At 58.0% G+C, this 27,916-nt stretch overlaps 3 protein-coding genes across 4 annotated transcripts in view; 2 read left to right on the top strand and 1 right to left on the bottom strand.

Annotated features, from left to right (window-relative positions):
* CCND3 (cyclin D3) overlaps positions 1-20,237 on the top strand; it is a 31,862-nt gene extending 11,625 nt beyond the window's left edge. Inside the window, exons 1-5 of one of the 2 annotated variants that reach the window (XM_050326877.1) lie at positions 7,600-7,959; positions 9,397-9,612; positions 15,380-15,539; positions 15,798-15,940; positions 18,503-20,237. In XM_050326877.1, the coding sequence (XP_050182834.1) occupies positions 7,762-7,959; positions 9,397-9,612; positions 15,380-15,539; positions 15,798-15,940; positions 18,503-18,661 (876 nt within the window). In that variant the 5' untranslated portion in view covers positions 7,600-7,761 and the 3' untranslated portion in view covers positions 18,662-20,237. Of the gene's footprint in view, positions 1-7,599; positions 7,960-9,396; positions 9,613-15,379; positions 15,540-15,797; positions 15,941-18,502 lie in introns of those variants that run through there. The other variant, XM_050326878.1, reaches the window with a different exon arrangement.
* A 442-nt stretch (positions 20,238-20,679) lies between these two features.
* On the bottom strand, positions 20,680-23,251 carry BYSL (bystin like). The gene is made up of 7 exons (XM_050326876.1): positions 22,966-23,251; positions 22,729-22,885; positions 22,291-22,429; positions 22,042-22,175; positions 21,752-21,912; positions 21,572-21,674; positions 20,680-21,303 (listed from the first exon to the last, which is right to left on the bottom strand). Exons 1-7 carry the CDS (start codon positions 23,219-23,221, stop codon positions 20,955-20,957), a joined length of 1,299 nt encoding a protein of 432 aa, XP_050182833.1. The 5' UTR covers positions 23,222-23,251; the 3' UTR covers positions 20,680-20,954.
* Positions 23,252-23,329: 78 nt separating this feature from the next.
* Positions 23,330-25,569, top strand: MED20 (mediator complex subunit 20). The gene is made up of 4 exons (XM_050326780.1): positions 23,330-23,367; positions 23,525-23,676; positions 24,256-24,509; positions 24,921-25,569. Exons 1-4 carry the CDS (start codon positions 23,354-23,356, stop codon positions 25,134-25,136), a joined length of 636 nt encoding a protein of 211 aa, XP_050182737.1. The 5' UTR covers positions 23,330-23,353; the 3' UTR covers positions 25,137-25,569.
* Positions 25,570-27,916: the final 2,347 nt, after the last annotated feature.

Here is a 27,916-nt window from a genome sequence, read left to right as displayed (position 1 = left end):
AGGCACAAAAGAGTTGGGAAATTAATCCCTGACATTTCCTGGCTCTTTCCAATATGTACTTTTCACTGCAAGCATTAATCACATACACATATTACCCAGGTGAGTGGAAAAAGGCTCGTTATTCTCTCTGAGAGACTTGTTCAAGAAACCAGAAAACAGAAATTGCTGTGCTGCTGAAACTGGGGGGCTGATTTAACAGCCTGCCCTCTCTGAGAGGCTGGAATTAGCTGAGTCAGGAAGGCAGAAGAACCTGCACAGACAGACGGGGGATAATTTGCAGGAGCTGTTACCGGTGTTGCCTCTGCAGGCTGGGGTTCACCCTCTCCCCCCGAGCATTTCACAGTCCCAGACACTCCCGGTATCCAGAGGATATCCGAGCTCCTTCTGGCTTGTAATCCTGCCAGAAGTTGGCATTGCAGGCTCTGAAGGAAGTGGCAGGAGCCAGGGCTGGTTGTCAGCTGTCAGCCCCCGAGGGTCACGCTTAGGTTGGTGCAGTGGGAAGATGGAGGTGGGAGCGCTGCTGCGAATGGGGAGCATTGCCATGCGCTGCACTGGTGTCTCCAGGAAACCTTTCAAGCGCTCCCAGGCCCAGCAGTTTGCTAAGCAGACCCAGATCTCATTCCTTTCACTGCTCCTGCCAGCAGAAAGGGTGGTTTGTGGGTTGGTTTTTTTTTTTTTTTTTTTTAAAGCAGAATCTGCTCCTGGCTCCACTGCTGCTGGTCACAGCTTTTGTTGGGAAATTAAGCCCTTCCGCATCGGGCTGTGCTTTGGGCAGGGACACATCGCCTGATCCGGGCTCTGAGGGAGCTCTGTGTGCCTGGGGGGGCTGACTGAGCCCCCAGTGACCCCATAGCTGCACCTTGAGCCAGGCAGCCAAGTGGGGACTGCAAACGTGCTCTGAGCTCTTCTGCCCTGGAGCGTGACCACAGCAAAGGGGCTCCGGCCACAACGGCAAGAGCTGCTCTGATGCCCTTCAGCAGCTCCCCCTGAGCCAGGGATTTCCCAGGGGGACCACAGGCCTTGGCAGGGGGTGCTGGGGCTGGGGGAGACTCCCAGGGTCTCCCCACTGTGGCTTGAAGGAGGTGGTGAGTCTCTTGCAGCCCCTGCTCAGACACCCAGAGCTGTGTGTTGCATCCGTGGCCACGGGACTGAGTTTTAAATCAAACAGAGCTGATCTCTGGGCAATCTCCACCACAGGCATGGAAGGGAGGGGGCAGGTTTCTAAATCCAGACCCTGGCTCTTCCACTGCCTCGGGAGAAAAACACTTGCTGAGTGCCTTTGAAAGTGCACCCCTTGATCCAGCTCTTAGTTTTCCCTGCTTATCCTCCCTTTCCTTCCTCTCCCCGGCTCCCTGAGCGTGCATCTTCCCAGCCTCTGTCTGTGCCTGGGCTGAGAAGTGAAAATCTCGTGCCAATTTGACATTTGCCTTTTCTGAATGCAAGAAGCCCCTGGAGCTCAGGTGGGAGGAGAAACAAGTCACTCTGCTTCCCATCATGTGCGTGCTCAGGGCTCAGCCTGGGAAATGGGAGCCCCTTGGCTGAGTCTGCCCAGCCGTCTGCTCCTGTCACCTCACACATTTGTCACAGAACAAGCAGAGCAATGTAGTTCATCTTCTCTTTGCCCAGTTCTCTGCTTCCTCCACTTGCTGCTTGCAGCTCTCCTCCCGTTCAGTTCTCTGCTGCTTCCCAGGAGTGCTGGGGGTAAAGGTGTCCCTCTGTCCCTCTCCTTTTCTTCTCCCGAGGGGCACATAACAGGTTCAGCTTGGCCAGGGGACCAGGCTGGTCCAAAACGCAGCAGGAAAAGCCAGAGGAGAGACTTCAGAGATTTCTGCTCCAAAGTCACCCCTGCAGAACAAAGGCAGGGCCATTCCAGGTCAGGGAACAGCAAAGGAACAGCAAAGGAACCGCCGCTGCACCCACCGGGCCACGACGACCCCGTGTCCTTGTCCCCACGTCCCTCAGTGTTCGCCTGTCACGTGCTCCTGATTCCCTCCCAGGCTTTCAGCAGGCAAGGACCTTCCCAGAGAGGTCACAGCCCCAGGCACTGCTCCCCACCCTCACAGGGAAGAACTTCTTCCACTGTATCTCACCTAAATTTCCCCTCTGTCAGTTCGAACCCATTCCCCCTTTCCTGTCACTCCAGTTCCTGATGAACAGTCCCCTCTCTGGCTCCCCTGTAGCCCCTTCAGGTTCCTGGAAGGGGCTGTGAGGTCTCCACACATGGATCCACCCCAGTGTCTGCAGCCATCCAGAGCAGAGCATATCCAGCTGGATTTAAGCCCTTTCCCCCTGAAACCCCTCTGGCCCAGCCCCCAGCACCTGCAGCAGGCTGTTCACTGTCCAGATGTCAGCACTTGTTCTGGGGACATGCTCTGCCAGCTCACCTTGTCAATGGTGCCGAGGAGCTGCAAAAATAACCTGCAAAGCTCTCAGGGCTCATTGCAGGGGGCTTTGTTTGTCGGCTCACAGCGGGAAGGAAGGTCATGTTTGAATTGCCACAGCCCTGTCCTGGTCAGGGCCCGGCTCTGGGGTGGCACTGCAGTGCAGATCACTCCTGCCTGTCCCTTTCTGGCTCCTTTCTGCCCCATTTCTGGCTCCTTTCTGCCCAGACTCATGTACTCAGGTGAGCAGGATGCTATTTCTGCTCCCAGCTCCAGGACAGGAGTGTTTTGGCCCCCAGGGAAGCCTCTCAAGCCTCTCCCAAGCCAGGCTCTCGAGTAGGAACAGTTCAACAGGGCACAACACCATTGTTTTCTAACTCAGCCATATCAACCAGTACTGATTTCCACTTGGGGTGTCTCAGAAGGTGCATCTTCAGGGCTGGGATGGTGTGGGGGCAGAGTGGGCAGGCAGGAGCAGCAGTGGGCTCAGAGTACAGTCAAAGCAGTAGCATAGTGCTGAAATAAATGGGGAATATTTCAGGTGACTGCTGGAATCTCTCCACCAAAGGTCTCCCTAAATACAGTGGGAATGCTGCTTGCCCACTGACGTATTCACAGGGTGAATCTCATTTGCATGTTGTTAATGTCAGTAATTAGTGACATGAATGCAGCAGCTTCTGCAGATAACACACAGCTACCAGCAGGGCTGGGAGGAATGCATCCATATTTTATTAGGGATAGCAGCCCCTGGGGGAATTGGAGCTCCATGGATCCGCTGGATATACAGAGTACCTGACTGCCCCAGCCACAAGGAACAGAATTTGTGCCATCAGGGAAAGGAGTTGTGGGAGCAGAGCCTGGGGTTGCACAAGACTTGTCCTCCAGGTGACTGGAACAATGGCTGTGCTGTGGGGATTGCCCTTCACTGACACTGCCCTTCCCCTGCACCTCCCACAGCTGGGCCAGACCCCCTTCCTCACCCCTTCCCTGCTGCTTTCTCCAGTCTATCCACGGGAAATTCCCTTTCTGCTGCTGTGCTGGGGAGCCTCGAGCTGGCTGTGCCTCCCTGCCCGGCCCTTTGTGTTGGCAGACGGGCACCACATCAAATGGAAGAGAACCTGCAACCCCAAATTCTCAGAAAAACCCAAAGGCATCTCATCCCCCGCCCAGGCAGAGGCAGCGAGATCAGGGCAGGGCAGGAACGGGCAGGAAGGATGGACAAGGGAAGGGTGTTGTAAAAAGATGCATTTTGTGTGTAAAATTTCAGGGCAGTGTTTTTTAGCAATTTGCATAATTGGTGACCACAGATAATCCCCTGAAATGACCTAAATTTATCCCAGCTGGGGGCTTTCCAGGCCCAGTTTGCTTTATGAACTTGATTGGTTTCAGCTTCGCATTTTTTTTCCTATGGTCTTTCTTTCTTTCTTTCTTTCTGTCTTCCCCAGAAGAAGAACCTGAATTGGGCTGGTTTCTAAAATGCTGATTTGGGAGCAAAACCAAACATTCACCTGGGGAGGGCTCGCTCTGGTTATGAGTTTGAGTCAATGAAAATGCGACTTAATTATAGATTTCATCAGGAAAAGGGAACTAAGGCAAAAAAAACCAGCTGCTAAAATGACAAACTTGAACAAGTGCTTTTCATAAAAAGTCAGGTGGAATGACACTGAAATCTCCTCTGGCCTGAACTGTCAGCTGAGGTGAAATGGGGCTCCACTGGACTCACATCTGGTCCAGCTGCTCTAAAACTGAGACCCTCCAAAGCCATGGCCACTTTAATTACACATTTTCTAAATTTTAATTAGCAATTACTTAAAAAAATCAGGAGTTTCCTCCTAAATGACTGGCCAAAAGATGCAGTGAGCCGCTTGCTCAGTCCATGTTTACAAATATCATTCCAATCCCTTCTTTGCTCGAGCTTCATCCTGCAGGATCCTCATGTGTGTCAGTACTGGATGTATCTGGGATTGCTGGGGTTCAGCATTCCATGATGTCACTCTGAGCTAATGAGTTGGACTCAACAGCCTCCCTTTCAGGGAAGGAGGTTGGGAAACACGTCCCCAGGGCCAGATGTTCCACTTGTGCTCAACTAAACTTCCCTTTGATTCAGTGGAAGTGTTTTTGTTAAGGATGACTGAGGGATGAGAAGGAGGCAGACCCAGATCTGGTGAGGAGTCAGCAGCTTGAGAGCCAAGGAAATCCTTGGCTTTCCAGCCCACTGGAGCAGGGAATGGCTGGATGAGCGGGGAAGATGCCTCAGCTCCCTGTGCCTGGGGGTTGGGATTCCTGAGCACTGGAACAAACTCCTGGATGGGCCAACGTGCTGAATCCCTGCGGTGTCCTGGCCTCAGCTGCTCCTCCTGGCCCTTCCTCATGGAATGGTTTGGGTTGGGAAGACCAAAGATCATCCAGTGCCACCCCTTGCCACGGGCAGGGACACCTTCCACCAGCCCAGGGTGCTCCAAGCCCTGTCCAACCTGGCCTTGGACACTTCCAGGGCTGGGGCAGCCACAGCTTCTCTGGGCAACCTGTGCCAGCTCCTGGCAACCTCCTAATTCATCATCATTTACCAAAAAAATGATCCCAGTTTTATGATTCAGCAGGAACAACATTGCTGGGTCGAGCTCCTGGAAGTCTGGAGGCCAGCAGGTTTTTTAATTCTTACTCTGAAGGAATTTCCTTTTATAATATTTGCTGTGCTCTTGCCCAAGCCAGGAAGTCGACTATCTATGGACAGCAGCGACCAAAATTTGGTTTTCCTGGAATTTTCCCCTTCTTCCCTCCGCACACCCACACGACGGGCTTTTTAGGATGCCTGCAGTCTGTAATTTGCCCTTCCAGCCTGATAATGCGGCTGGCAGAGGCAGCGCTTTCGCCCAGTCATCATCCGGAGGGAACACTGCCTTGTGCAATGTTCACTGTCCCCCCTGCAGCCACCCAGCCCAGTTCCTGCCCCTCGGAACCGCCGGGCAGACACTGGGACCGGGAGGAGCCCGGGAAGGCTGGGAAAGGGCCCCAAACTTTCAATTTCCGAAGCCCAGAAACCAGAGGGACCAAGAACCCAGTGCTGTGGTTTCCCTCTGCCTGACTAAAGAAAATAGCAGCTATTTTTGCTAAAAATGTGGGACGTGAGGCCCTTCCCTTCCCCTGCTCGAAGGGGGGACGCTGCTCACCAAGAGAGAGTGGGGGGGTCACCCTGGATTAAAACCAGCTGACTGATCCACACAGCTCTCTCCCATGGATTCCTCAAATATTTCTTGCCCACACCATGGGAAGATTTATTTGTAAGGTGAGAGAAAGTTAGTTGGGAAAAGGGAATCTGATCTCACCTACAAAAATCCCCCCTTTTTCATTTGAAGGCAGTGGGATCGATGTAATTCTCTGCCCCTTTCTCTTCTTGAGTCCTGCATCACTGTGGGCTTCTCGAGGCCTTCAGCAACACAAATCAACGCCTCGACATCACTAAAAGTATCACAGAAATCGCAGTAAATTAAAGCCACCTGCACAGGGGTGGAATGGGGATCCCAGCCTGTGACTCCAGTGTGAGTGACCTCTGTGTTCACTGTCAGGAGGAGGATTCCGAACCTCCAAACCTCTGACCAGAAAGACGCTTTTCACTTTCAACAACCCAAAAAAATCCCAAGCAGGGAGAACAAAGACTTTGGGTCTTGTCTTACTTAGAGGCTAAAATAAGTCCTTGGCCTAAAAATACTCATGAGTGTATTTACAGAGGAATATTCCAGCAGGGCTGCTAGGAGGTGTCCAGCTGAGTCCCCTTTGTGTGGCTCTGCATCCTTTTGGGATGCAGGCTTTTGGATACACCTTCCATTGCTGTTTTCCCTTCAGAACAGAGTTCTGAAGGAGTGGCTTCCTCCCCAGGAGTGCAGACTCCTGGTATTGCTGTGAGATGAATTTGGGGCTGTCTCTGTCCACTCGCCTGCACCCCGATCTCATCCTGCCAGCACTGCCCTGTGATTCCAGGAGTGCAAGGCAGGCAGACTGGGCTGATTTCATCTCCCCAGAGATGAGGGTGGTCTGGAAGGTATTTCCCACCTCTCCCATTTGTGATTAGAATCGTTTCAGGGCCGCCCGTGGGCTGAGGGGATGCTCAGGACACCCCTCTGGGCTCTGGGGCCTCCAGGGGGGTTGGGAACTCCGTAGAAATGGAACCTTCTGAGCCAACTCTCTCATCTCAGGGGGCAGCTTTTAATGTGCAAGTTTGAAGGCAATTCATCCCCCTTCCAGATGGATTGTTGTGCATTTTACAGTGCACAGACCAGACCAGGCCTGTCCCAGACCAGTCTGCAGCTTCCCAGACCAGCAAGCAATTCCAGTGGGTCACAGAGAAGCAGACTCAGGTTATCAGAGTAAACCCTGTGCTGGGGAAGTCACCGTGCAAAATTAACTGAAAGACTTTGGAATTCCTTTGAAATTCCTAGAGTAGGCAGCCCGACAATGAACTTCTTAAAGGTGTTCCCAAACAATTGTTAATTATTCGGAAGAACCAGCCAGGGCTGACAAAGCCTTATCTCTGCAGCCCCCGCGGTCGTTATCTCTCCCACGGAGCCGCCGCACCAGGGGAAATTTTGGAAAGCAGCAGGCTCCAAGCCTGCGCACAGCTGATTATTTCCACAGCCTTGAAAAACTTCGCTGAGATACCCAAAAAAAAAAAAAAAAGAAAAAAAAAGAAAAATAGCTATTGGATTTAAGCACTGAAAAAACACAGCCTTGGAAACGTGTCGCGGGGATGACAAGCAGCCTGGCTGGAAGCAGAGGGGTGCGAGGGGAACACGCGGCGGCTGGGGGAGCCCCGGACTGGGGGGTACTGGGGGATGCCGTGTCCCCCCGTGTCCCCCCCCAACATGGCAGCGCCGCCCGCGCCCCCACGTGCTCCGCTCCCGCCGGCCCGCCCCGGGCCCCGCCCCCGAGGCGTGGCCACCGCATGGACCCCGTGCGGATTGGCTGGGCCCTGAGCCGGCCCCGCCCCCAACTCGCGGGGCTCGGCCGTCCCGGCCGCTGATTGGCCGAAACGGGCGCTCGCCCCGCCCCCCGGCGCGCGCGGAGCCCGGGGCTCGGCGGGGCCGTGCCGGGAGCGCGGCCAGTTCGGGACCCGCGGCCGCGGCCGCTCCGTCCGTCCCTCCCTCCCTCCTTCCCTCCCTCCGTCCGTCCGTCCGGCTGTCCCGCACCCACAGCCCCAGCCCGCCCGCCCCTGCCCCGCCAGCCCCCTCTGCGCCCGTCCCCGTGTCCGTCCCTCCGTTCCCCTGCCTGTCCCTCCAGCCCCCTGACGGTCCGCCCGTCCGTCCTTCCTTCCCTTCGCCTGCCCCTCCGTCCCCTTGTCTGTCCCTCTTCCTGCCCCTCCGTCCCCGCGTCCTCCCCGCCGCCCATGGAGCTGCTGTGCGTGGAGCCGGCGTCCCGCGTGCCCCGCGCGGGGCGCGACCCGCAGCTCCTGGGGGACCGGCGGGTGCTGCAGAACCTGCTGAGCCTGGAGGAGCGGTACAGCCCCCGCGTGTCCTACTTCCAGTGCGTGCAGCGGGACATCCAGCCCTACATGCGGAGGATGTTGGCCGTCTGGATGCTGGAGGTACGGTCCGTGCCCCTGCGCGGACACCGGCGCTGCTCCCGCCCCGGCGAGGGGAGCGCAGGGCAGGGCCCCTCGCCCGCGTGTGCTGGGGGGGACAGGGGTGCAGGGGACAAGCCAGGGGACGCGCCAGCCCGGAGGTGTGTGCTCAGGGCAGGGGGTGATGCCCGTGGGGAGCGCGGGGGCTGCACGTGGAGGGTCCTTTGCGGGCTCTTTGCTCCGTGAGCGCCGGCTGGGCTGAAACGTGTTCGGCCCGTGCGGGAGGAGCGGGACACACCTCCCCCCGCAGCCACAGCTCACCCCACCCCGGTGGGGAGAGACCCCCAGAAGCTCCGGGCAGAGCTGGGCTCGGGGCTGCGAGAGCCTGGTTAGAGGGGGAAATAATAACGCTACTATTTACTTCCCCAAATGAAAAAGGAGCGTGGCTCGCTGCAGGATGGAGTTCGGGGCAGGGGGGAGGATCCCTCGGGGCTCTGCATGAGGTGGTCGCAGAGAAGAGTCTCGGTAAAGAACGATTTGCAGAGGACCGATGAGGTCGGGATGGAGCTTCCCCGTCCTCCAGCCCGGCGGCTGCTGCAGGGAAGCTCCGTCAAAAAGAAATAATGAACATTTGCTTTTTAAAGGGCTTTTCCCCCCTCCCTTCCCTGTTACTCTGTTTATTCAATTCCCTTTCCGAGAAGGGTATTAAATAAATGGTGCATCGGGTGCTTCGGGACCTGTCCCTGTGAAGCCCTGAAGGGGTGACAAGTGGGTGACAAGTGGCAGTTGTCACACCCGTGTCGGTGTGTCGCCGGGGCTGGGAGGAGGATGGTGTTTGCTGCAGAACGGGGAGAAACCGCAATATTTTTATGGTCGTGTTGAAAGAAGGAAGTTAAATATGACAAGTGTTTTGATACTGTTGGGAGATAAGGGCAGAGGGCTGAAATTCGGAGCTGCTGGATTCTGTGGCTGAGGGAGGAGGACTTTGGGACCCAGCATTGATTCGGGTGCTGCCACTGACTCTTCTTGTGTCTCCGGAGCACTCGAGGTGGAATTGCCAGCAGTGGATCCTGCTCTGTTAAGTCTCCAGCTGGAGATCTGCTGGAACTGCTCCCTTTCTCCAGAGATCCGCAGTCCCCACAGGGCAGGAGGTGGCAGCTTTGCTGTCCAGCTGGCTGGAGGCATCTCCAGCAGGGGAGATCAGAAACGGGGCCAAATCAATTCAGTTCGGTCTCATTTGTGCACTCCTTCTAGCCGCACCTAAATTTCCCCAGGAAGATGAAGCCTTGAGGCCCTGGGGAAGCTCCTTGCTGGTGCAACCCCAGGGGTGTCATCAGGGTTCACCCCGGAGGCTCCAGAGCCCTGACAAGTGTGAAACACCAGAGGCTTTGAAGCTGCTGTGCAGGCAGGGGCTGGGGAGCCCTGCCTTTACTTTGTGTCTCTGCCACTGGGTTTTGCCAGGTGTGTGAGGAGCAGAAGTGTGAGGAAGAGGTTTTCCCCCTGGCCATGAATTACGTGGATCGGTTCCTGTCGTCGGTGCCCGTGCAGAAGAACCACCTGCAGCTCCTGGGGGCTGTGTGCATGCTGCTGGCCTCCAAACTGAGAGAAACCATGCCCCTGACCGTGGAGAAACTCTGCATTTACACAGACAACTCCATCACACCTCAGCAGCTCCTGGTAACCACCCTCTGCCTCCTCCCCAGCTCTGCTGCATCCTGCTGCCTGCCATCACTCCTGCCTGTGTCCCTTCCCTCACCTCCCCCTGCATTCCAGCCTTCTCTCCCCCTTGCCCTGCAGGGTCTGGTGCCTGTTGGTGGAGACCTTTCCATCTTCCCTGTTGCAGGGGAGCAGAATTGTCCCCTCCAGGTCACAGAGGAAGTTCCTTGTGCCTGCAGTGCTCGTTTCCAGCCCTGGGCTGTCACCCTGGGCTGTCACCCTGGGCTGTCACCCTGCACACTCAGGCAGAAGTTCAGCTCTGAGGCTTTGAAAGGCAAAGAGTTTTGGTGTCTGATAAAAGATCAGGGATCCAAAACCTCTGAGTTCAACTTCACCAGTGCAGGAGGAAACTGGAGAGCCCCTTTTGTTGGGGCCTTCCCTGCTGGGGGCTCAGGGCCCTGGGGACAACCTGGGGTGAGAACCAGCCCTGGGACCGTTTGCCCCTGAGAACGTCCCAGGGTTACTCATCACCTTCTTCTGGTATCTCTGGTTTTTTGGGGGGCTGGGTGGGGTGATTTGAGTGTGATTTGTCCCCAAGGTGGGGAGTGAACCCACAGAACTTTCAGGTGTGAACCGAGGGCAGTTCTGGTAACTGGGGAGCTCTGGCATGAACGTGGTTTTTTCCAAGTGGCAGTGAAAGGACCGGGGAAAATCCCCTCACCTCCATGACCCTGTGGGTGGTGATTGTCTCAGTTGGCACTCACGGGTGGGTGATTAATCGTGGGGAGGGGTGGGAATGCACAGAGGAAACAGCAGCACTTGTGGCTCCCCTGGATGCTCAGTCCTGTCCCTGAGACCAGGAGGGAGTCCCAGCCAGCCCTGGTGACTCCTGCAGCCCAGACCTCGGGCTGCAGGGACGTGTTCTGGGTGGGCACCTTGTGCCTGCATCCTGTGGGTCCCAGTCATCTTTCATTCTGATTTATTTGGTGAACTCTTGGGCAGGATTTGCTGTTTCCAGTTGAGTTTTGAGCCCTGTTTGCAGCTGGCTCCTCCCAGAGGAGGGTGGAGAGGTGCAGGTGGGGAGTGGGCAGAGCATGTGCAGCATCCCTGGAGACTTTCCTTTGCTCTCAGACTCCAATGTTAATTCCTCCTTGCTCAGAGTCTTTCTTATTTCTTCCCCCTGAGGTTTGTCAGCAGGAAGCTGTGGCCAGGCAGTGCCACAATGTTCATCTTCCCTTCTCCCTCCTCCTGGGGTGGAGCTGGAGGAGGAAAGCGCTGTCTGATGCCCGTTTTTCACTGCTGATCCTTCAGGTCTCAGTCCTGGGGTTCTCCTTCCCTGTGTTTTTCTCCCTCCCAGGATCCTGGGTTGCTCTCAGGAGGCACAGATGGATGACTGGCACAAATCTCTTGGATCTCTGTGCTCCAGGAGCAATTTGGACTTGAGGTGGATGAAAATGGCTTCATTTTGAGGATCAAAAGTCCTTTTTTGGGCTGGACACAGGTAGCTTTTCCAGGCAGATAGGATCCCTTTCCCACTCAGCAGTGCAGGGGTTTATTCCTGGTCATCAGAGGGCTGAGCAGAAGCATCAGGAGCCAGCCTGGCCCTTCCAGAGGGGACCTGAGGCACTGGCAGATCTCTGGGCAGGAGCTGCTCCACAGTCCATCATCTGGTGGTCAACTTCCCTGCCCACCACGAGGCTGGATTGCCAGGGATTTTAACCCTGTTTGGAGCACATCCCACTCTGCTCTCCCACTGTCCTCACTGCAGGCAGGGAGGGGAGGGAACATCTGAGGGCCTGGGGAGGGTTTGGGCTCTGGGACCCGCTGGAGTCAGTGCTGGATTACGACACCCAGGGGCTGCTGTTCCCCCTCTGTGCCGAGCAGGGGATGGTGCTGCTCTTTCACAATCTGCCAGGGTGGGGAGGGGAAGGGGAGCTTCTTCATCAGGGTTTGGACAGTGGTGCATCCTGGCCTCTTCCCACGGAGCGCTGCCATCCCGGATCCCAGGGGGCTGGCTCACATTCCCTTCTCCTGCTGGGATGCTTGGCCCCAGCTCAGCAGCTTAGAAAGGACACCCTTGAAACACACTCCTGGTGAGGTTATTCTAGGGAGAAGGAAATGATGCAACGAGGGACTTGTCCATTTGCAGGAAGTTGGATTTCCGTCAGGGGCGTTATCTAACCTACCTTTCCTTTTTTTCTTTTTTTTTTTTCCCCCCCCCCTTTTTTTCTCTTTTAATGAAGACTTTTCTGGCCTGTGCAAGAGGGTGTTCAGCTGCTTGGGCAGAGCAGTTGTAAGTCACCTCCATCTGCCTGGTTTGCTCCTGATACATTGGCTTGTCTTGGAAAGCCTCAACCTAAAGGTCAGTTTTGCCAACAACCAGGAATTCCCTGGCAAAGCCTGCAGAGGATGGAGCCTCCAGGTAGATGATGAAGGGAGCAGCAGTGGCCCTGAGTGCCATGAAGAGTGAAAATTAGAGCTGGCTAGAGAGGGAAGTGGTTTTCCAGAAGACACTCTGATGTTTCCCTGCTTTCCCTTCTGCTTGTGGCACAGGTGGGACAGACGTGACCATTTGTCCCTCTGGAGCTGGTACCTTTGCCTTGACATCCACGCTGGAAGGTGCCCATGGAAGCAGATGTTTGCCCCTGTTTCCCATTTGCAAATGGCCTTTGGAGGCTGCTCATTTCTGGAGCTGCTGGGGGGGGGTGACAGGCTGCTCTGTGCACCCTCCCCGTGAGTCACCTCGGGAGCACCGAGTGTGTCACCGGGTCTGTGACAGTGTCAGATGGTCCCTTCTCAGCTGCAGGGACAACCCAGCACAGCTCCCTTCCCTCCTGCAGCCAGGGCTGCTGCACAGGGGGGTGGGCTCTGCTCCCAGATGGATTTCCAGGCTCCTGCAGGCACAGCGGGTGTGTGGGTGTTGTGAGGGCAGAGCTTGATGTGCAGCGTGGCTGTCACTGCATGGCAGGGGGAGCTGCTGGGACTGGCACATCCCAGACGGAGTTTGCAGGGCTGGGAATGGAGTCAAACAGTCCCTGCCTGTGGCTCGGGGCTGCCTGAGGGTGCAGTTTGACTGCAGGACTGTGCTCACCTGCTCAGAGCAGGGCAGGCAGCGGGAATTCTGCTGTCCTGCCCTTCTTTCTTGTTCCTCTGTTCTGGGATGCAGCCAGGAGGGATCAGACTTGCAGAGGGGTAGCTCTGGTGTGTGGTTTCCACCCCCTGAGCTGCTGGCCAGGCACAGAGAGCTCTTCCCTGGGGGTCTTGCAGAAGAGGACCTGATGCATTCCCAGCGCTGGGATGCTCCCTGGGCAGTGCTGGGATGCTCCCTGGGCAGTGCTGGGATGCTCCCCGGGCAGTGCTGGGATGCTCCCTGGGCAGTGCTGGGATGCTCCACGGGCAGTGCTGGGATGCTCCCCGGGCAGTGCTGGGATGCTCCCTGGGCAGTGCTGGGATGCTCCCCGGGCAGTGCTGGGATGCTCCATGGGCAGTGCTGGGATGCTCCCCGGGCAGTGCTGGGATGCTCCACGGGCAGTGCTGGCAGCTTTCAGCCCTTCCACGAGGAGGGTGAACTCTGCAGGCTGGAGAAACAAAGGGACATTTTGCACTTTCTTCCTCCCTTTCATTACCCAGGCAGGGACTGATTGACTGAGGTGCAGAACAAAATGCCAGGAAGAGGATGTTTGCTCCATCAGCGGCGCTGCTGCCGCGAACCTGCCTGTCCTGCCTCTCGCTGCTTTTGTTCTGCTCCTTCCACAGATAAAGTGATTCAGAGATCCTGACATGGATCTGAGGGCGGGGAGTCCCTAGGGTTAGCAGGAGAGGAGCGAGGAGCAGGGTGGTTTGGCAGGAGAGAGGCTTCCCCGAGCTAAATCCTGCGAGCTGGTGACAGTCCTTGGCGCCGGGCACCTTCATCTGCCATCCCTGGAGCCAGAGGGGCCTGGGATCAGCCTCTTGGAACAGCCAGGGTTTGAGATGATGGTGATGAACCTGTGCCTGGAAAAGAGCTGCTGTTGTGCCTTGCAGAGGGACAGGCTGTCCCGGATCAGTCCCTGTCCCAGGTGAGGCCTTGTGGCTGAGCTGCACCTGGATCTGGATCTTCTCCCTGGGACAACATCCCAGCAGGAACAGGCTCTGCCACTCCACAGAGGGGGCTGTTTCCTGTGTGGCTGCAATTTAACCAGTGTCCAGCACCTACTTTGATCCTTGTGGGTCCCTTCCAACTCAGGATATTCTATACCTGTGTTTCCTTCTTTTCCCAAGCCTGATCTCTCCTCTTTGCCCCAGTCCCACCTCGAACCAGGCAATCCGTGACCTGTGATCCTCTGGAGCTCTTTGCAGGGTTTCTTCTTGCTTTTATCCTCTGGATTTGGCTGAGAACTCCAGCAGGCCTGGCAGGCTGGCCATCCATATGGGAGGTGGGAGCCTGTGGAGGCAAGGAATGGCTTCCTGGGTGGAAAAGTGCAGGCTGTGAAGTGGCAACCAGCACGTTGGGCCTCAGGGAGGGGCTTTGGAGCAGGTTGAGCAATGCTGCTCATTTAGGCAACTCAAAGCTGGTTTGTTGTGTAAGGAGAGAGAGGGGGTTTACAAAAAAAAAAAAGGAGAAAATTAAGATCTGACCTTAGAAAAAAAAAAATCTCACTTCTTCTGGGGCTGGAGATGGTCATTGTGTCTTGGGGTGTGGGCTGCCTGTGGCGCTACTGCTGGGATGGGAGGGGAAAAATGATCCTGGGAAGACACAGCTCCCTCTCCTGAGAGTCAGTGGCACAGTCACACCCAGAGGTGACACCAAAGCTGCCCAGCCCAGGGAGGACAGAACGTGTGTGGCCTCTGAGCTGGGCTCAGCTGCTGCTCCAGCCACACTGTGAGACCTTGGCACTGATGGCAGGGCAGGGAATTGAGTGCAGGGGTCCCAAATTCTGTGCTGAGGTTCCCTGTGGACACCTTGGCTGGGTGCTGGCTCTGCCAAGGGCTGGTCTGGGGCTGCCCTGCACGGTGTGTCCATGCCAGGGCTGATGCCCAGGGCTGGCAGAGCCAGGAGAGGCTCAGCAGGTGCCTGGAGCAGCCAGAGCTCCAGCTCAAACTCCTGCAGGGCACCCAGCCTTCCCACCATCTGCTCCCCAGCTCACAGCCAGCTCTGCTGGCCCGTGGAGGTCCCACAGAGGTCCCTGCTGGGTGCCTGGAGGGAGCCCCTTGGCTGGGATGGAGGCGTTGGCAGTCGCTGGGGACCACCAAGAGCCCTTGGCTGTACACTGGTGGCAGAGGTGGGGGTTGGTGTGGCTGTTCAGTGCCTCTTGCTCTGCTGAGCAGAACTGAAGGCTCTCATGGTGGAGAAGAGGTGGGAAGAGTAGGAGAGGTTCTGCCCAACTGCTGCATTTCCAGTCCTCTGAGCTCTGTTCCCTTTGCTGTAACAGGGATCCCCTGGGCTGAGCTGTTCTGGGAGCCTGGACATCACCCTGTCCTCTTGGGAGTGGAGGAGGGATATGGGAATGCTGTGCCTGCTGCTCCTTGCCCTGGTTCCCCTCGGTGGGATGGTTCAGCAGCGTGCACAGAGAGGGGTGTCGGTGGCTGATCCCACTGCTCCCTGGAAAAGAGAAACCAGATTTATTGCTTCCTCTTTCTGAGCTGTGCTCCCAGCTCTGCAGCAGTCCGGGGCTGGAATTGTGCCACAGACTGGGGACACAGTGGGGACAGTCCCTCTTCCCTTCCCTGTCCCTGGGGTTGTGCTGAGCTGTCGCTCTCGAGTGCTCCCGCCCTGCTCCGTAACATCCTGTCTGTCCTCGCTCTGCAGCACTGGGAGCTTCTGGTCCTGGAGAAGCTGAAGTGGGACCTGGTCTCAGTGATAGCCAACGATTTCCTGCCCCACATCCTCCACCGCCTCCCGCTGCCCGTGGACAACGTGGAGCTGGTGAAGAAACACGCCCAGACCTTCATCGCCCTGTGTGCCACAGGTGGGTGCTGCCTCACCCGGGCTGCTCTCCCCTGCCTTTCTCAGCCTCTCCCTCAGTCTCTAGAGCCACCTCACCTCAGGGCTTCTGGAGCTGTTGCTCTGCCTGTTGTCTTTTCCTTCGCCCCCCTTTCTCCCTCCTAAACTGCAGAGCCCCCTCTGTCAGCCCCTCTCGAGTGTTCCAGGGGAATCACGATCCCAAACACCACGTGCACCCTCGCTAAGGGCCTCTCTCTGCCCCTGTGTCCCTGTGCTGCTGCAGACTGCACGTTTGTGATGTACCCCCCGTCCATGATCGCCACGGGCAGCATTGGAGCCGCCATCCACGGGCTGACCGTCTCCGTGAGCGGCTTCGGCGGCGAGGCCATGACAGAGCTGCTGGCCGGGATCACGGGCACCGACGTGGTGAGTGGGCACAGGGGACAGCTGCTGGAGCTGCTGGGAACCCTCCCTCTTCTGCTGCTCCTTCTGAGAGGAAGAGCTTTTCCATGGAGGGTGGCAGAGCACCGGGACGGGGAAGGTGGGGAGTGTCCCTCTCTGGAAACATCCCAAACCCACCTGGACACGTCCCTGTGTCACCTGCTCCAGGTGACCCTGCCTTGGAAGGGGGGTGGGACTGGGTGGACTCCAGAGGACCCTTCCACCCCAAGCTCTTCTGTGATGCTTTGCAATTGGGCTGTTGATGATGGTGCTGACCCTGGTTTGAGGAGAGCCAGGGGAAGAGGGAGCATCCCAAAAACAGCCCCACAGCCGCAGTGGCTCCTGCCTGGGCATGGCAGGGTGGGCTGGGGAGCCTTTGAAATGCCACACAAAGGGCAGCGTCTGTTCCCTGCAGGGGCAGGTGTTGGCAGGATCGGGTTGACAGGGTGGGAAGGGGCAGAGGGAGACTCCGGGCTCGGCATCTGCTCCCCTCTGCGGTGTCTGATTGCAGGTGCCCAGGACTGGGGGGGAAGGGGGGCATCTGCCAGCCCCTCCACTGCCCTTGGAGAAGGGAAGGAGGATCCTGTTGGGCTCCCCAGGTCGCTCCTGCTGCAGCAAAGGGGAGCTTTCCCTCTGCCAGGGCCCCCTTTGATCTGTCCTCCTGCCCGGCACCGGCGCTGCGGGCTCGGTTACAGTCCCCTGACAGGGCTGGGCTGGGCTGGGGGCTGCCCCGAGCCTTTGTCCGGGCAGGAGGGCGGGCGGGAGGCTCCCGAGCCGCTTGTGCGGATGGAATTGTTTTGTTTGGAGGAGAATCAGTGCAGCCACCTGCTCACAAGCTGCTGCTGCGGGCACGGGGCAGGGGCTGCAACCTGTCCAGGTCAGGGCTGGGGGGGAACAGGTGGGAAGCAGGGAGGGAGCCGAAATGGAGCCCAGCACAGCTCTGCCACCCTCCCTCCCCAGGGCATCTGCTGTGCCCCAACACACAGGATTATGGCAGCTCCTGGAGGATCCTGGATGTGTCCACAGCATTGCAGGGCTCCCCATGGAGCTCCTGGCCTTGGCCTCCCGTGCCTGTGGCGCAGATGCTTCTCCCTGAGCCTTGTGGTGTCCCCGGGCTGTGACTCAGTTTCCCTTCTGGCTCCAGCTGGAAGGGTGACCCCCTTCCTGCAGCTGCCGAGGCCCAGCAGGGCAGTGCTGGGGGTGCAGGGCTGGCTCCATGGCCAGCAGGAGCCTGGCAGTGCATGGCCAGGCTGGCTTGGGCACCTCTGCCAAAATTGCCAACGGAGAGCCCGGGGCTGGGTGGCTGTGGGGATGGAGAGCCCAGGGCTGGATTTGCAGTGGGGATGGAGAGCCTGGGGGTGGACTGGCCGTGGTGACAGAGCCTGGGGGTGGACTGGCCATGGTGACAGAGCCCAGGGATGGTGGCCCTGTCCCTGGTGCTCGGCTGCAGCGCTGGCACGAGGAGGCGGCGCTGACGGGAAGTGGGGAAGGGGAGCGGGGAAGGGGAGCTGGGCGTTGCTATTTTCGCTCGCCACATCCTCTGTCGGTTTCTAAGAACCGCTGGTGGATTCCTGGTAAGAGATTTCGGGGTGTGACAGTATCCCTGAGGTGTGAACTGCCCCCGAGCTCCCCGGGCTGGGCCGTGCCCGGCGCTGACGCCTCGGAGCATCCGGGGGGCTCCGGCATCCGAGTGGGAGTTTCCTCCTCTGGTTACAGCTCGTGTAGGGGGGAAAAACACGGCAGGGTTTGTGTTTGTGACGAGTGGAGGTGCTGCTTGCAGCCCCCTGAGCCTTCCTGGGAGGGGGGCCGGTGTGTCCCCCAGCAGTGGGGTGGGTCCCTGGGGAGCTGCACAGGGGGACACAGGAAACCCTGTGAGAAGGAAACCTTGTGAGAAGCTGTGAGGCCACAGGAGCGTCCTCCCAGCTTGGCTGGGGTGTGGTGGTGTGGGAACACACGGGTGGCTTTTGGCTCAGGGAGCTCCCTGCCTCAGAGACCCCCAGAGCGAGGCAGTGCCAGGGCTGTTAATGATGGATTAACCAGCAGGATTCCTGTGCCCAGCTCTGCTGCAGGACCACCCCGAGCTCTGGGAGAGCTGGGCTGAAGGGCCTGGGGAGGCAGAGAGGCTCCATGGGCTCTGTGTGCTGCAGGCCACTGTGGGTCTGGGAAGTTTGGGTTGTAAAGGCCGATCCCAGCCTGTGCAGAGCTGCTCTGCCCTTGCCATGATCCTCAAATCACACCCTGCTTCCGGGCACGAGGGTGGATGCTTTGGAAGCTCTGATGGGCACAGTGTCTCTGCCTGGAGAATATGATCGAACAGGGAGGTGGGGAGAGGACAACCAGCACGTGGGGCTTTGCCTGGGGAGGGGCCCAAAGCACAGACAAGCTGCAGATTGCCCTCGGTGGAGAAAAGCTCCTTTGTCTCCTTTGTCCTGTGTGTTTGGATGCTCTGAGGGTCAGAGATGCAGCTCCCGGCTCGGAGTGATTCATAAGGCTCCCACCTCCGAGGAGCAGAGAACTGAAGTCTCTTGTCTGTCTCCCTCTCCCCAGGACTGCCTGAAGGCCTGTCAGGAGCAGATCGAGGCAGCCCTAGCCGAGAGCCTGAAGCAGGCGTCGCAGTCGCAGCAGGAGCTCAGCGCCAAGGCGGCGGCGTACGGGGGCAGCCAGCCCACCAGCACCCCCACGGACGTCACCGACGTCAACCTGTGACCAGCCCCCGGCCCCGAGAGCCGCCCCTCGCCCTGGGCACCCCCAGCTCGCTGCATCCCTCCCACCTCGCCACTGCCTGCCAGGGATCCCTCCCGCCCGCTGGGATGTGGAGCGGGATCTGTGCTCGGAGCCGCTCGGCAGCCGCTGCAGGTGGCTTGGGGTGAAGCGACCGGTGTTGTGGTGTCAGGGCACAAGAATGCTGGGGAGGGGAGCAGGACTCTGAAAGAAGCTGGAGTTGTTTCTGTGTTGGTGTTTCCCTGGCTCTCGGGGGTGCTGATGGTGACTTCCAGCCCCATGTGGGCCACAAATCATGGACAGCGAGCCCCGACCTGCCCTGCAGGACCAAACCCCCAACTCCTCCCCCAGCCAGGGGCTGTGGGGCCGTGGGAGGGACCTGCATGTCCCGGAGGAGGGAGATACTCCCCAATTTCCCCCCAGGCAGGGGGGCTCTGGACCTGCAGGGTTCCCTTCAGGAGGGAGCAGCTGCCCCTCAGTCCCCATTGCTTCGTGCCAGATTCCTGCAGCTCCGGGGGAGTTGTGTGGCTGCTTCTGCTGGGAGGGGAACTGTGGGGCTTGTTTGTTATTGCTGTTGGATTCGGGATTTTTGGGGACGTGCTCCCCCCCTGTGTGGACAGCAGGAGGGTCCTGGCCTTGGGAGGGGGCAGGTTTGGGCGCCATCCCCTCGGATCTCGCTGGCCCACAGAGCTGCTTAATTTATTAACTGCTGGGAAATAGGGAGGGAGGAGACGTGGCATTCCTTGCTGTGGGGCCTGGATGCTGCTCTCCTCTCCTCCCGAAAAAGTGCCTTCCCCCTTCGCCCCTTCCCCGTCTCCCTGGGCAATGGGAGACTCTCACTTGGAAGCTGGTTGGTCCTTTGGTAGCTTAGGCATCAGACTAGGATTTAAGGAATACCTTTGAATGTGCTGCTATAGTCTGGGATGCATCTCCACCTTCCCAGGGCAGGGATCTCGGATCACACTCAGGAGGGGGGGCTGTGTTTTGTGTATCCACGTGGATCCGAGCTGTGTCCTGGGAGGGTGGAACACTTGCTGCGCACTTGAGTTGGAAAAGCAATTACTGCGTTTTTTGTATTGTTGTTGTGGATCCTGTTAGTTTTTTATAAAAAGTGTTTTTTAAAAAAATGCTGCTGCTTTTCTATGAGAGAACCATTACAGAGTGGAATTGTATTAACCAGGGCAAGCCAGAGACTCTGCAGGGATGGGAGGCAGACGCTGCTGCCTGGGGACCTCTGGACATGTGGCTCCATGGCTGTTGTCCTCCCATGGGAGATGTGGAAAAGGAGGTAGAAATCTTCCCTTTTGGATGCCACTGGATACAAAAATCAGGTGGAAAAAGGTGGGGGCTACTGCTCCTCCCTGAGCCTGCCTTGTCCAGAAGGGCCCCAGAGCTGCTGCCTCCTGCCAGCAGGAGTGCTGGGACAGAGCCTGGCTGTGCAAAAGGAAATGTTTTTTATATATAAATGAATTTTAATTTAAGAATAAACTGGTTTGGTGTTCACCCCGCTGCTGGGAAAGCCAGAGAACCCTGTGATGTTGCAATAAAGTATTTTAAAGAAGACTGAGAGGCTCGAGGGTTTCCCTGTGTGATTGCCAGGGCAGAGCTCAGATCCCTGTCCCTTGATGGATCCCTCAGGGGCTCCAGCCTTGTGTTTCCCAGGATGGAGACGGGGAGAGGGCAGGCAGGGCAGCCCCAGCCCCACTGAGAGGTTCCCAGGTAAGTGCAGCCTCGTGGGACACAGCGGGAAGGTCTCCCCTGGGTTTTCCAGCTAAGGTGGCACATGGGCAGGTGCCACGAGCAGGTCGGGCGTGAGGCCTCGATGGCCAGGTGAGGACAGTGGCCCCTTGGCTTCACAGCCTTGCCAAGAGGAGGTAACTAAACCCTGGGAGTGTGGGGGGGAAATCCCTGGGGCAGGGAGGGGGCCAGCATTCCAGAGGCTGGTGGGGACAGGGACAGGGGATGGGTCAGGTGGGGACAGACAGTCCAGGACCACACAGGGATGTGGCAGAGGGGCAGAACCAGCCCTGACTGACCAACATGGCTCTGGTTTTATTTTCCAGTCCAGGAACAAGCCAAACTCTCTCAGTGCCGGTGGCACCGGGACCCTGGGTGGGACAGGGGCTGCCTTGTCCTGTGAGGAGCAGCACAGGGAGCTCAGTCCAGCCCTGTGGGCACAGTCCGTCCCCAGTGACCGCTCGGAGCAGCAGGATCCAGGACGATGGCTCCCAGCAGCACCCAGGGAGAAGGTCAGGCCGCAGCTTCTCCCTGGCCCTGCTCACTCCATGGCCAGGGGCTCCTGCCCCTCCACGTCCCGCGTCCTGGAGTTCATGAGCTCCCTGCGGATCTCGGGCGAGATCTGTGGGTGGCTGTGGAACTTGAGCAGCTCCAGCAGGGCCTCCTTCTGCTCCGAGGACAGGTCCTCCTTGTAGCGCTGGGCGAAGGCCAGGAAGCTCTGGTGCCACAGCACGGGCAGCACCCGCTGGTCCGTGCGGAAGGCCAGGAAGTGGAACACGAGGGCGTCGACCACGCGGAAGGGCAGCGCGTACTTCTTGTCGATGAGCAGGCGCAGGAAGATGCTGTTGGCACCGCTGTACTGCATCTCTGCCAGCTTGAGCATGGCTGCACTGGGGGCACAGGGAGAGGAGGTCAGTGGGGCTGGGGGCACGGGGATGGAGGAGGGAGCACCAAGGTGGGTGGTGGGCCCAGGCAGGAGCCACAGGAACCAAGGAGAGGGTCGGGGGGCCGGGCTGCAGCCCGACTCTAAACCCTGGAGACAGCTGAGTGACCTCCCACCACCTCCGAGGGGCTGGAGAGGCTGAGGGATAGATCCAAGATGCTTCCCAGGGTGCCTGAAGGAGAAGCTTTGCCCCACCCACTCCCCCAGCCCCTCACCTGGAGTGCAGGACGGGGATGGAGCACTTGGTGAGGATGCTGCCGATGATGATGGCCTCCCGCAGCGTGCACGTGCCCGACTCACACAGGGGCAGGAGGATCCCTGCGGAGGGGAGAGTCAGGCAAACCCCCACCAGGTCCCCAGACAAGCCCCAGATCAGCCCCTGCAGGAGCCCCTACCCTTGAACCAGGCTGCTGGCTTGAACAGGGCCTTCTTCAGAGCCATGTACAGGTGGAAATTGAGCCGCTTGTACTCGGCGATGTCGTCCCGGACCCGCGGCAGCAGCACCAGGTTGTAGAACCTCTGGGCCATCCTCTCCTTCAGGTTGGATGAAAATATCCTGGGAACACCAAAGCACAGAGGGAGAGGTGGGGAAAGGGGGCCAAACAGGGAAAGGGTGGTGTTCTGTAAATCTGATTCCAGCTATGGAAAGGAAAAGCAGAATGAGTCAGAGGCTCCCTGACCTTACCTGGTGGCCTGGTACATGGCAGCAGCTGTCCACGCCTCTGGCTCGGTGATGTAGAGGATCTGCTCCCAGTTGGACAAGGCAGGAATGATTTTAAATGCCTTGGGGAGCTTCCCACTCCTGTATTTGGACAGCACCTTCAAAGACAGGGATACAGGCCATGGCTGTGGGCACTGACAGCAGGGCTGTGCAGTTGTCCCCTCCCTCAGCACCTTAGGGGGGTGGCTGTGGGTTCAGCTGCTCCGGCCTCACCTCCCTGACCCCCCTGTAGACCTCCAGGACACGGGGATCCAGCTGGGGCATGGGGCAGCCCGAGAGCTCCGACAGCACCGTCTCCACCTCGGTCTTCTTCTCCGTGAGCTTCTCCATGATGATGTCAGCCAGCGTGCGCCTGGGGCCAGTATGAGATGGGGTGAGTGTGGGGCCAGGAGGGGCTGACAGGGGATGGGGTGAGTCGGGGGCTGGCAGGGGGCGATGCAGAGGCCATATGGGTCTGACATGGGATGAGGGTGAGTTGGGGTCTCACATGGGACGGGGGGTGAGTCGGGGGCTGTGTGGGACTGACAGGGATAGGGTGAGCAGGGGGCCGGGGGGTCCTGACAGGGGACAGGGTGAATTGGTGGCTGGCATGGGGCACGAGTGAGCTGGGGGCCGTGCAGGGAAGCAGCCCCTGCCCCGGCGGTTCCTCACCTCAGCGGCGGGTTCTTGTTCATGAACATCTCGATGGCCTTCTCGTCCTCGGGGTCCACCTCCACCTCCCCGCCGTACTCCCCACTCCGTCCCGCCGCCGCCGCCGCCTTCTCCAGCGAGGGCCATTCCTCATCGTCCTCCGAGTCCGAGCCGGGCCCTGCGGGGAGCGCCGGGGGCTGAGCCGGGGCCGCGCACCCTCGGGGGTTCCAGGGGGTCCCGGGGGTTCGGGGGTCTCACCCAAGGCCGCGCTGCGCTGCCGGGGGGCTGCGGGTGCCCCGGGGCCGTGCTCGGCCTCCAGCTCCTCCTGCTGCCGCCGCGCCTGCTCCAGGATGCGCCGGGACAGCCGCGCGTCCACGAACTCGTCCCCGCCATCCTCCTGCTCCTCCCGCTTCGCCCGCGCCCGGGCCCGCGGGGCCGCGTCCTGCAGGATCTGCTCGGCCAAGGGCAGCGCCGGGGCAGGGCCGGAGCCCCGCGCCCGCCGGGCCTTGGGCATGGCGGGGGGCCGGGACGGGAAACCGGGACCGGGCTGGGAGCAGGGAAAGGGAACAGACACGTGGGGCTCGCCCCGCCCGTTCCGGGGTGGCCGCTGCCTCCTCGCCCCGCCCGTTCCGGCGGCTCCGGCACCATGGGGGTCACCTGGTGAGAGCGGGGGGCTCGGGGGGAACGGGGCAGCCCCGGGGCCACGGCGGGGACTCCCGGGAGAGGTGGGACCGGCACCGGTGAGGGGCTCCCGGCAGGGCGGGTGGTCCCGGCGGTGGGAGGGCAGTGCCCGTGACCCCCAGCCCTGTGCCCGCAGCGTGTCGCAGGTGCCGGTGGCCGAGGGCAAGAGCGTGCAGCAGACGGTGGAGCTGCTGGCGCGGCGGCTGGAGGCGCTGGGCGCGGACAAGCAGGGCACGTTCGGCGTGGACTGCGAGACCTACCACACTGCCGGGGCCATGGGCACGCAGGGTGAGCGCCGGCACAGCCCCGGGGGCGGGCGGGGGGCTCCGCCGGGCTTCGCACAGCTCCTGAACCCCCGCCTTACCCTTCTTTGCTTCTCCTTCCTCTCCTTCTGTTCCCCTCTTTTTTCCCCCCTTTCTGCCCCATTTTTCCAACTCTTTTCCCCTCCTTCCTCCTTTTGCCTTTTTCCCCCATTTCCCTTTCCCCCTTCCCTTTCTCCTTCCCTTCCTTTTCCTCCTTTCTCGTTACCTTCCTCCTCCCTCCCTGCCTTCCCTGGAGGTGTTTGAGAGGCGCTGTCGCTGGGTGATCTGTTCTCTGGGTGATGTGGTTCAAGGCTTTAGGGGCTACAGTAGCAGCGTGTGGCTGATGGCTGGACTTGGGGGGCAGCAGAGAATTTATTTTTCGCTGTAAACCTTCGGAATGAAACCCCATCTGTTCCCTGAGTGGCCGGATAACATAACGCCCGTGTGAGGATGCAGAATTAAAGCGCCAAGGGGGACACACAGGGCGGGCCAGGTGCTGCTTTCAGGCAGGTGCAAGCGCAGGAGTGCTGGTTTCCCAGCCCAGATCCCCTCGCTGTCGTTCCAGGGCAGACAGGGAAGCTGCTGTACGTGATGCACAACTCCGAGTACCCCCTGAGCTGCTTCGCCCTCTTCGAGAACGGGCCCTGCCTCGTGGCCGACGCCAACTTTGACACCCTCATGGTGAAGCTCAAGGGCTTCTTCCAGAACGCCAAGGCCAACAAGATCGAGAGCCGCGGCACCCGCTACCAGTACTGCGACTTCCTGGTGAAGCTGGGCACCGTCACCATGGGGCCCAGCGCCAGGGGCATATCCGTGGAGGTGAGGGGCCTCTGGGAAGGGTGGGCAGCACAGGGACACGCAGGGAAATTCCACGTGGGAGGACGGAGGAGGAAGGTTTAGGGGTGACCGAATTGTGGCCGTCCAGTGCCTGAAGGGAGCTGACAGGGGAGATGGAGAGATGCTATTTACAAGGTCCTGGAGGGGCAGGACAAGCAGGAATGGCTTCACTCTGCCAGAAGGCAGGGTGAGATGGGAGATTGGGAAGGAATTCTTGGCTGGGAGGGTGGGGAGGCCCTGTCCCTGGGGCAAGGCCGGGTTGGATGGGGTTACCCCTCCTTGTTACGTGATGAACATTCTGGGATGTTTTCATGGAAAGCACGCCCCGCAGCCAGGCAGGGAGCAGGGCACTGCCCCTTCCGCCAGCTCCAGGGCTGTGGGCTGCGTTCCCAGGTGGAATACTGCCCCTGTGTGATCGCCAACGACTGCTGGAACCTGCTCATGGAGTTCATGCAGAGCTTCATGGGGAGCCACACGCCCGGGATCCCGTCGGTGTTCGGGGCCAAGCACGACAGCGTGTACAGCCCCGGGGACACCATGGTGCAGTACATGGAGCTCTTCAACAAGATCCGCAAGCAGCAGCAGGTGCCCGTGGCTGGCATCAGGTGAGAGCATTCCCTGGAGCTGCTCTGGATGCATCCTCCCTGCTGCCTGCCCAGCGGGATCAGCAGTCCCTCCGACAAGCGGCACGGGACGGCTTTTTCCTCCTGCATCTCCTTCCCCTGGTTCAAAGCCGAGTTTTCCAGTGCTGTGTGTGTCTCTGGTTGTTCTCCGTGGTTTGGAGCGTGTCTGGGATTGGAGCCGTGGCTCTGTGGTTCTCTGGGCAATGCTTCAGGCAAGGAATCAGTGTCCATCAGTGGAAAATTGCAGGAAAAGGAGAAATTCCAGCCAAGCACAAGGACAGAGCCTCTGTGACTGCAAACAGCTACAGAACAGAGCTTTTAATTTTTAATTTTTTTTTTTTTTTAATATCCACATAAAAGTGTCTTCTTGTATTTCACCCCAATAAAACTGTATTTTTGGAGGAGTCTGTGCACAGCAAGGGTTGTGCTGCTTTGCGTGGTTTTATTTACAGGCACAATCCTTCAGCAGAGTTTTACCTTTGATTTGGTTCAAGAGCTTTAATACCCCCAAAGGAAACTCATTTCCCTGTGGCAAAATCTCCAGGAATTCTCGCATTCCTGTTATGGGTACGTTCTTAACTTGCCTTCATCCTTTAGAGCTGCTGGGAGGGTTAAAATCTGCTGCCTCTTAGATGAAACTGATGGAGCCTCGGGATAAATAAATTAATTAATTCATTAATAAGCCTGGCAGGAGCCCTCTCAGGCACTGAGAGTACTTCCAACTGCTTTATCCTGTTATTTTAAGGTAGGTGAATGCCCTGTCCCTGCATACTCTTCATTTGAGAAATCCTGGTGACTGAATTTGGAGAATAAGGGCCAAAAATGATACGATACCATTTGTAAATGATTGTCCTGGACACAAAGGGCAGGTAGAGAAGGTCCAAGGATGGTTTTGGGAAGGGAGATTTTCCAGGAGTTCCTTGTGAAGAAGCAGCTCACAGAAGATTCTGTTGATTCCTTGAGTCCTGAAGAGTAAAGAAAATAGAAATAACTTCTCCTAAACAGATGTTTTCAGAAGCAAAAGGGAAAAAGCAGCTGTTTTGTGGCTCAATTTGCTGACAGAACTGGTTGTTTCAATGTGATTCTCTGTGATTATCATTCATACCTGCAAACCTAATTAACTTCAGAGTGCTCAGAGCTTTTAGCATGGGCATTTAATAATTTAATCAGCACAGGGCCCAGAAAGAGCTGATTAATGAGCCAGAAGAAATGGCACAATGTCCCCTAAGTGTGGTAGAAATTCCAACATGCTGAATATACTGAATTTTTGCAACTCTTAGCCCAAGTTCATGACCTGTGCTCTGACTTCTGTGGGACTATTAATTTTCAGTGGTGAAAATTCAGATACCATCTGACGTAGTTCCACGTAGTTAAACTGGGCAAACTTAATGAAAACAAACTGTAGTTTTTCCAGGGATGGTTATTACTGTCCTGTTTCCCATTATAAGCCTTAAGGTTAAAAAAAAACCCAAACCCCTCCTAATGATCAGATTAGTCATGCCGAATATGCTAATGCTTTGTTAATTCCTGAAACTGTTCTGGAACCAAAGATGTCAAAACTCTGGTCACGTGTCTAGAAAACACAAAAGTGTGTGCTGGAATCCCTGGGGATTTCTGGGCTTTGATTAATACCTTGTGCTGTTCCTGGAGTGAGGAAACGGGAGCCCTCGAGCCACGTTCTGCTTCCAATTACCCCCGTGACGTCAGTGGGTTTCCACGGGGGTGAGGATGAGGAGGATTTAGTCCTTCGTGTCTCAGCAAAGCCTGTTGCTCTCCATTCTGGGGGCAGCTGCCTCATGTTACTTTGCGGCTTTTTACTTTATTGATGGACGAAATTGCTCTTTTTCCGTCTTTATGATCCTCATTTTGCCCTCCCAGCAGCGCTGTGGCAGGTTAACGTGGCTCTGACTGTGTCACACAAGACTCCAGGGGGTTTTCAGCTGTGTTACAGTGATGGACTGAGCCAGGGGAATTGAAAACCTCCCTAATTTTGCTGGTCAGATCATGGTTTGGAAGGTTGTTTTCCTGTTTTCTTGGTGCAAGACGTAGAGGGAGATGTGGCCAAGCCGTAGTAATGTAACACTGGATGGTCTTTTTTGTGCTTCTGCCCCTCTCAAAATCTCTGGCAGTGTTGCTGCTTTCCCCAGGTGAAGCCTGACCTGGAGAGGAGCAGGGATTTTGGGGATGGGGGTCTCACCCTTGCATGGTTATAGCTTTGTAGGTATATTTATATACCTAGCCTATATAGGTGATGTTTAACCAGCATCACAAGTGCTTCAGTGGCAGAGGGAGCCCAAGTTTTGCTGCCACCCCGGGGATTTGGGGGTTTTTGTTCTGTCTTGTGCTGTGTGGCGTTTTTTAACCATATTATAAAGATGAGTGAGGATGCAACAGCCTCGTGAAATCTTCAGTTTTAATTCTTGGCAGATGTTACAGACTGAGGGCTCATTGCAGTGGGGTCCCCGTCACCTCAGGGACCCCGCGGGGCGCCTCCCGCCACTACACAACCCGCCGAGGAGCCCCCGCGCTGCCCCTTTAAGAGCCTCTTTGTCTCGGAGACACCCTTATTTACCCTCCCGCGACTCGCCCGGAGTTCGGCCCCGCGGCTCACAAAGCGCGGCGCGTCACGGGCAGGGGCGGGACTCGAACCCGCGCCGCGCCCCCACCGCCGGCTCCCATTGAGCAGCGCCCCCTGGCGGCCGCGCAGACTGCGTACGGCGAGCCCGCTGCGCAATTGGCGTAAGCGGCGGGCGGCGGGGGGCGGGA

This window comes from Myiozetetes cayanensis, unplaced genomic scaffold (assembly GCF_022539395.1).
Source record: "Myiozetetes cayanensis isolate MyiCay16 unplaced genomic scaffold, myiCay2020 scf32, whole genome shotgun sequence".
Lineage (NCBI taxonomy): Eukaryota > Metazoa > Chordata > Aves > Passeriformes > Tyrannidae > Myiozetetes > Myiozetetes cayanensis.
The sequence above is the reverse complement of the archived record's forward strand: the minus strand, read 5'-3'. Positions and strand labels throughout refer to the sequence as shown.

Coding starts and splice junctions, on each gene's coding strand:
- BYSL (XM_050326876.1), bottom strand. CDS start 23,221: ATGCCCAAGGCCCGGCGGGCGCGGGGCTCCGGCCCTGCCCCGGCGCTG. Junction 22,886..22,965: donor GCAGCGCAGCGCGGCCTTGG/GTGAGACCCCCG, acceptor CGCTCCCCGCAG/GGCCCGGCTCGGACTCGGAG. Junction 21,304..21,571: donor ATCCCCGTCCTGCACTCCAG/GTGAGGGGCTGG, acceptor CTGTGCCCCCAG/TGCAGCCATGCTCAAGCTGG.
- MED20 (XM_050326780.1), top strand. Junction 23,677..24,255: donor CGGGGCCATGGGCACGCAGG/GTGAGCGCCGGC, acceptor CTGTCGTTCCAG/GGCAGACAGGGAAGCTGCTG. Junction 24,510..24,920: donor CCAGGGGCATATCCGTGGAG/GTGAGGGGCCTC, acceptor CTGCGTTCCCAG/GTGGAATACTGCCCCTGTGT.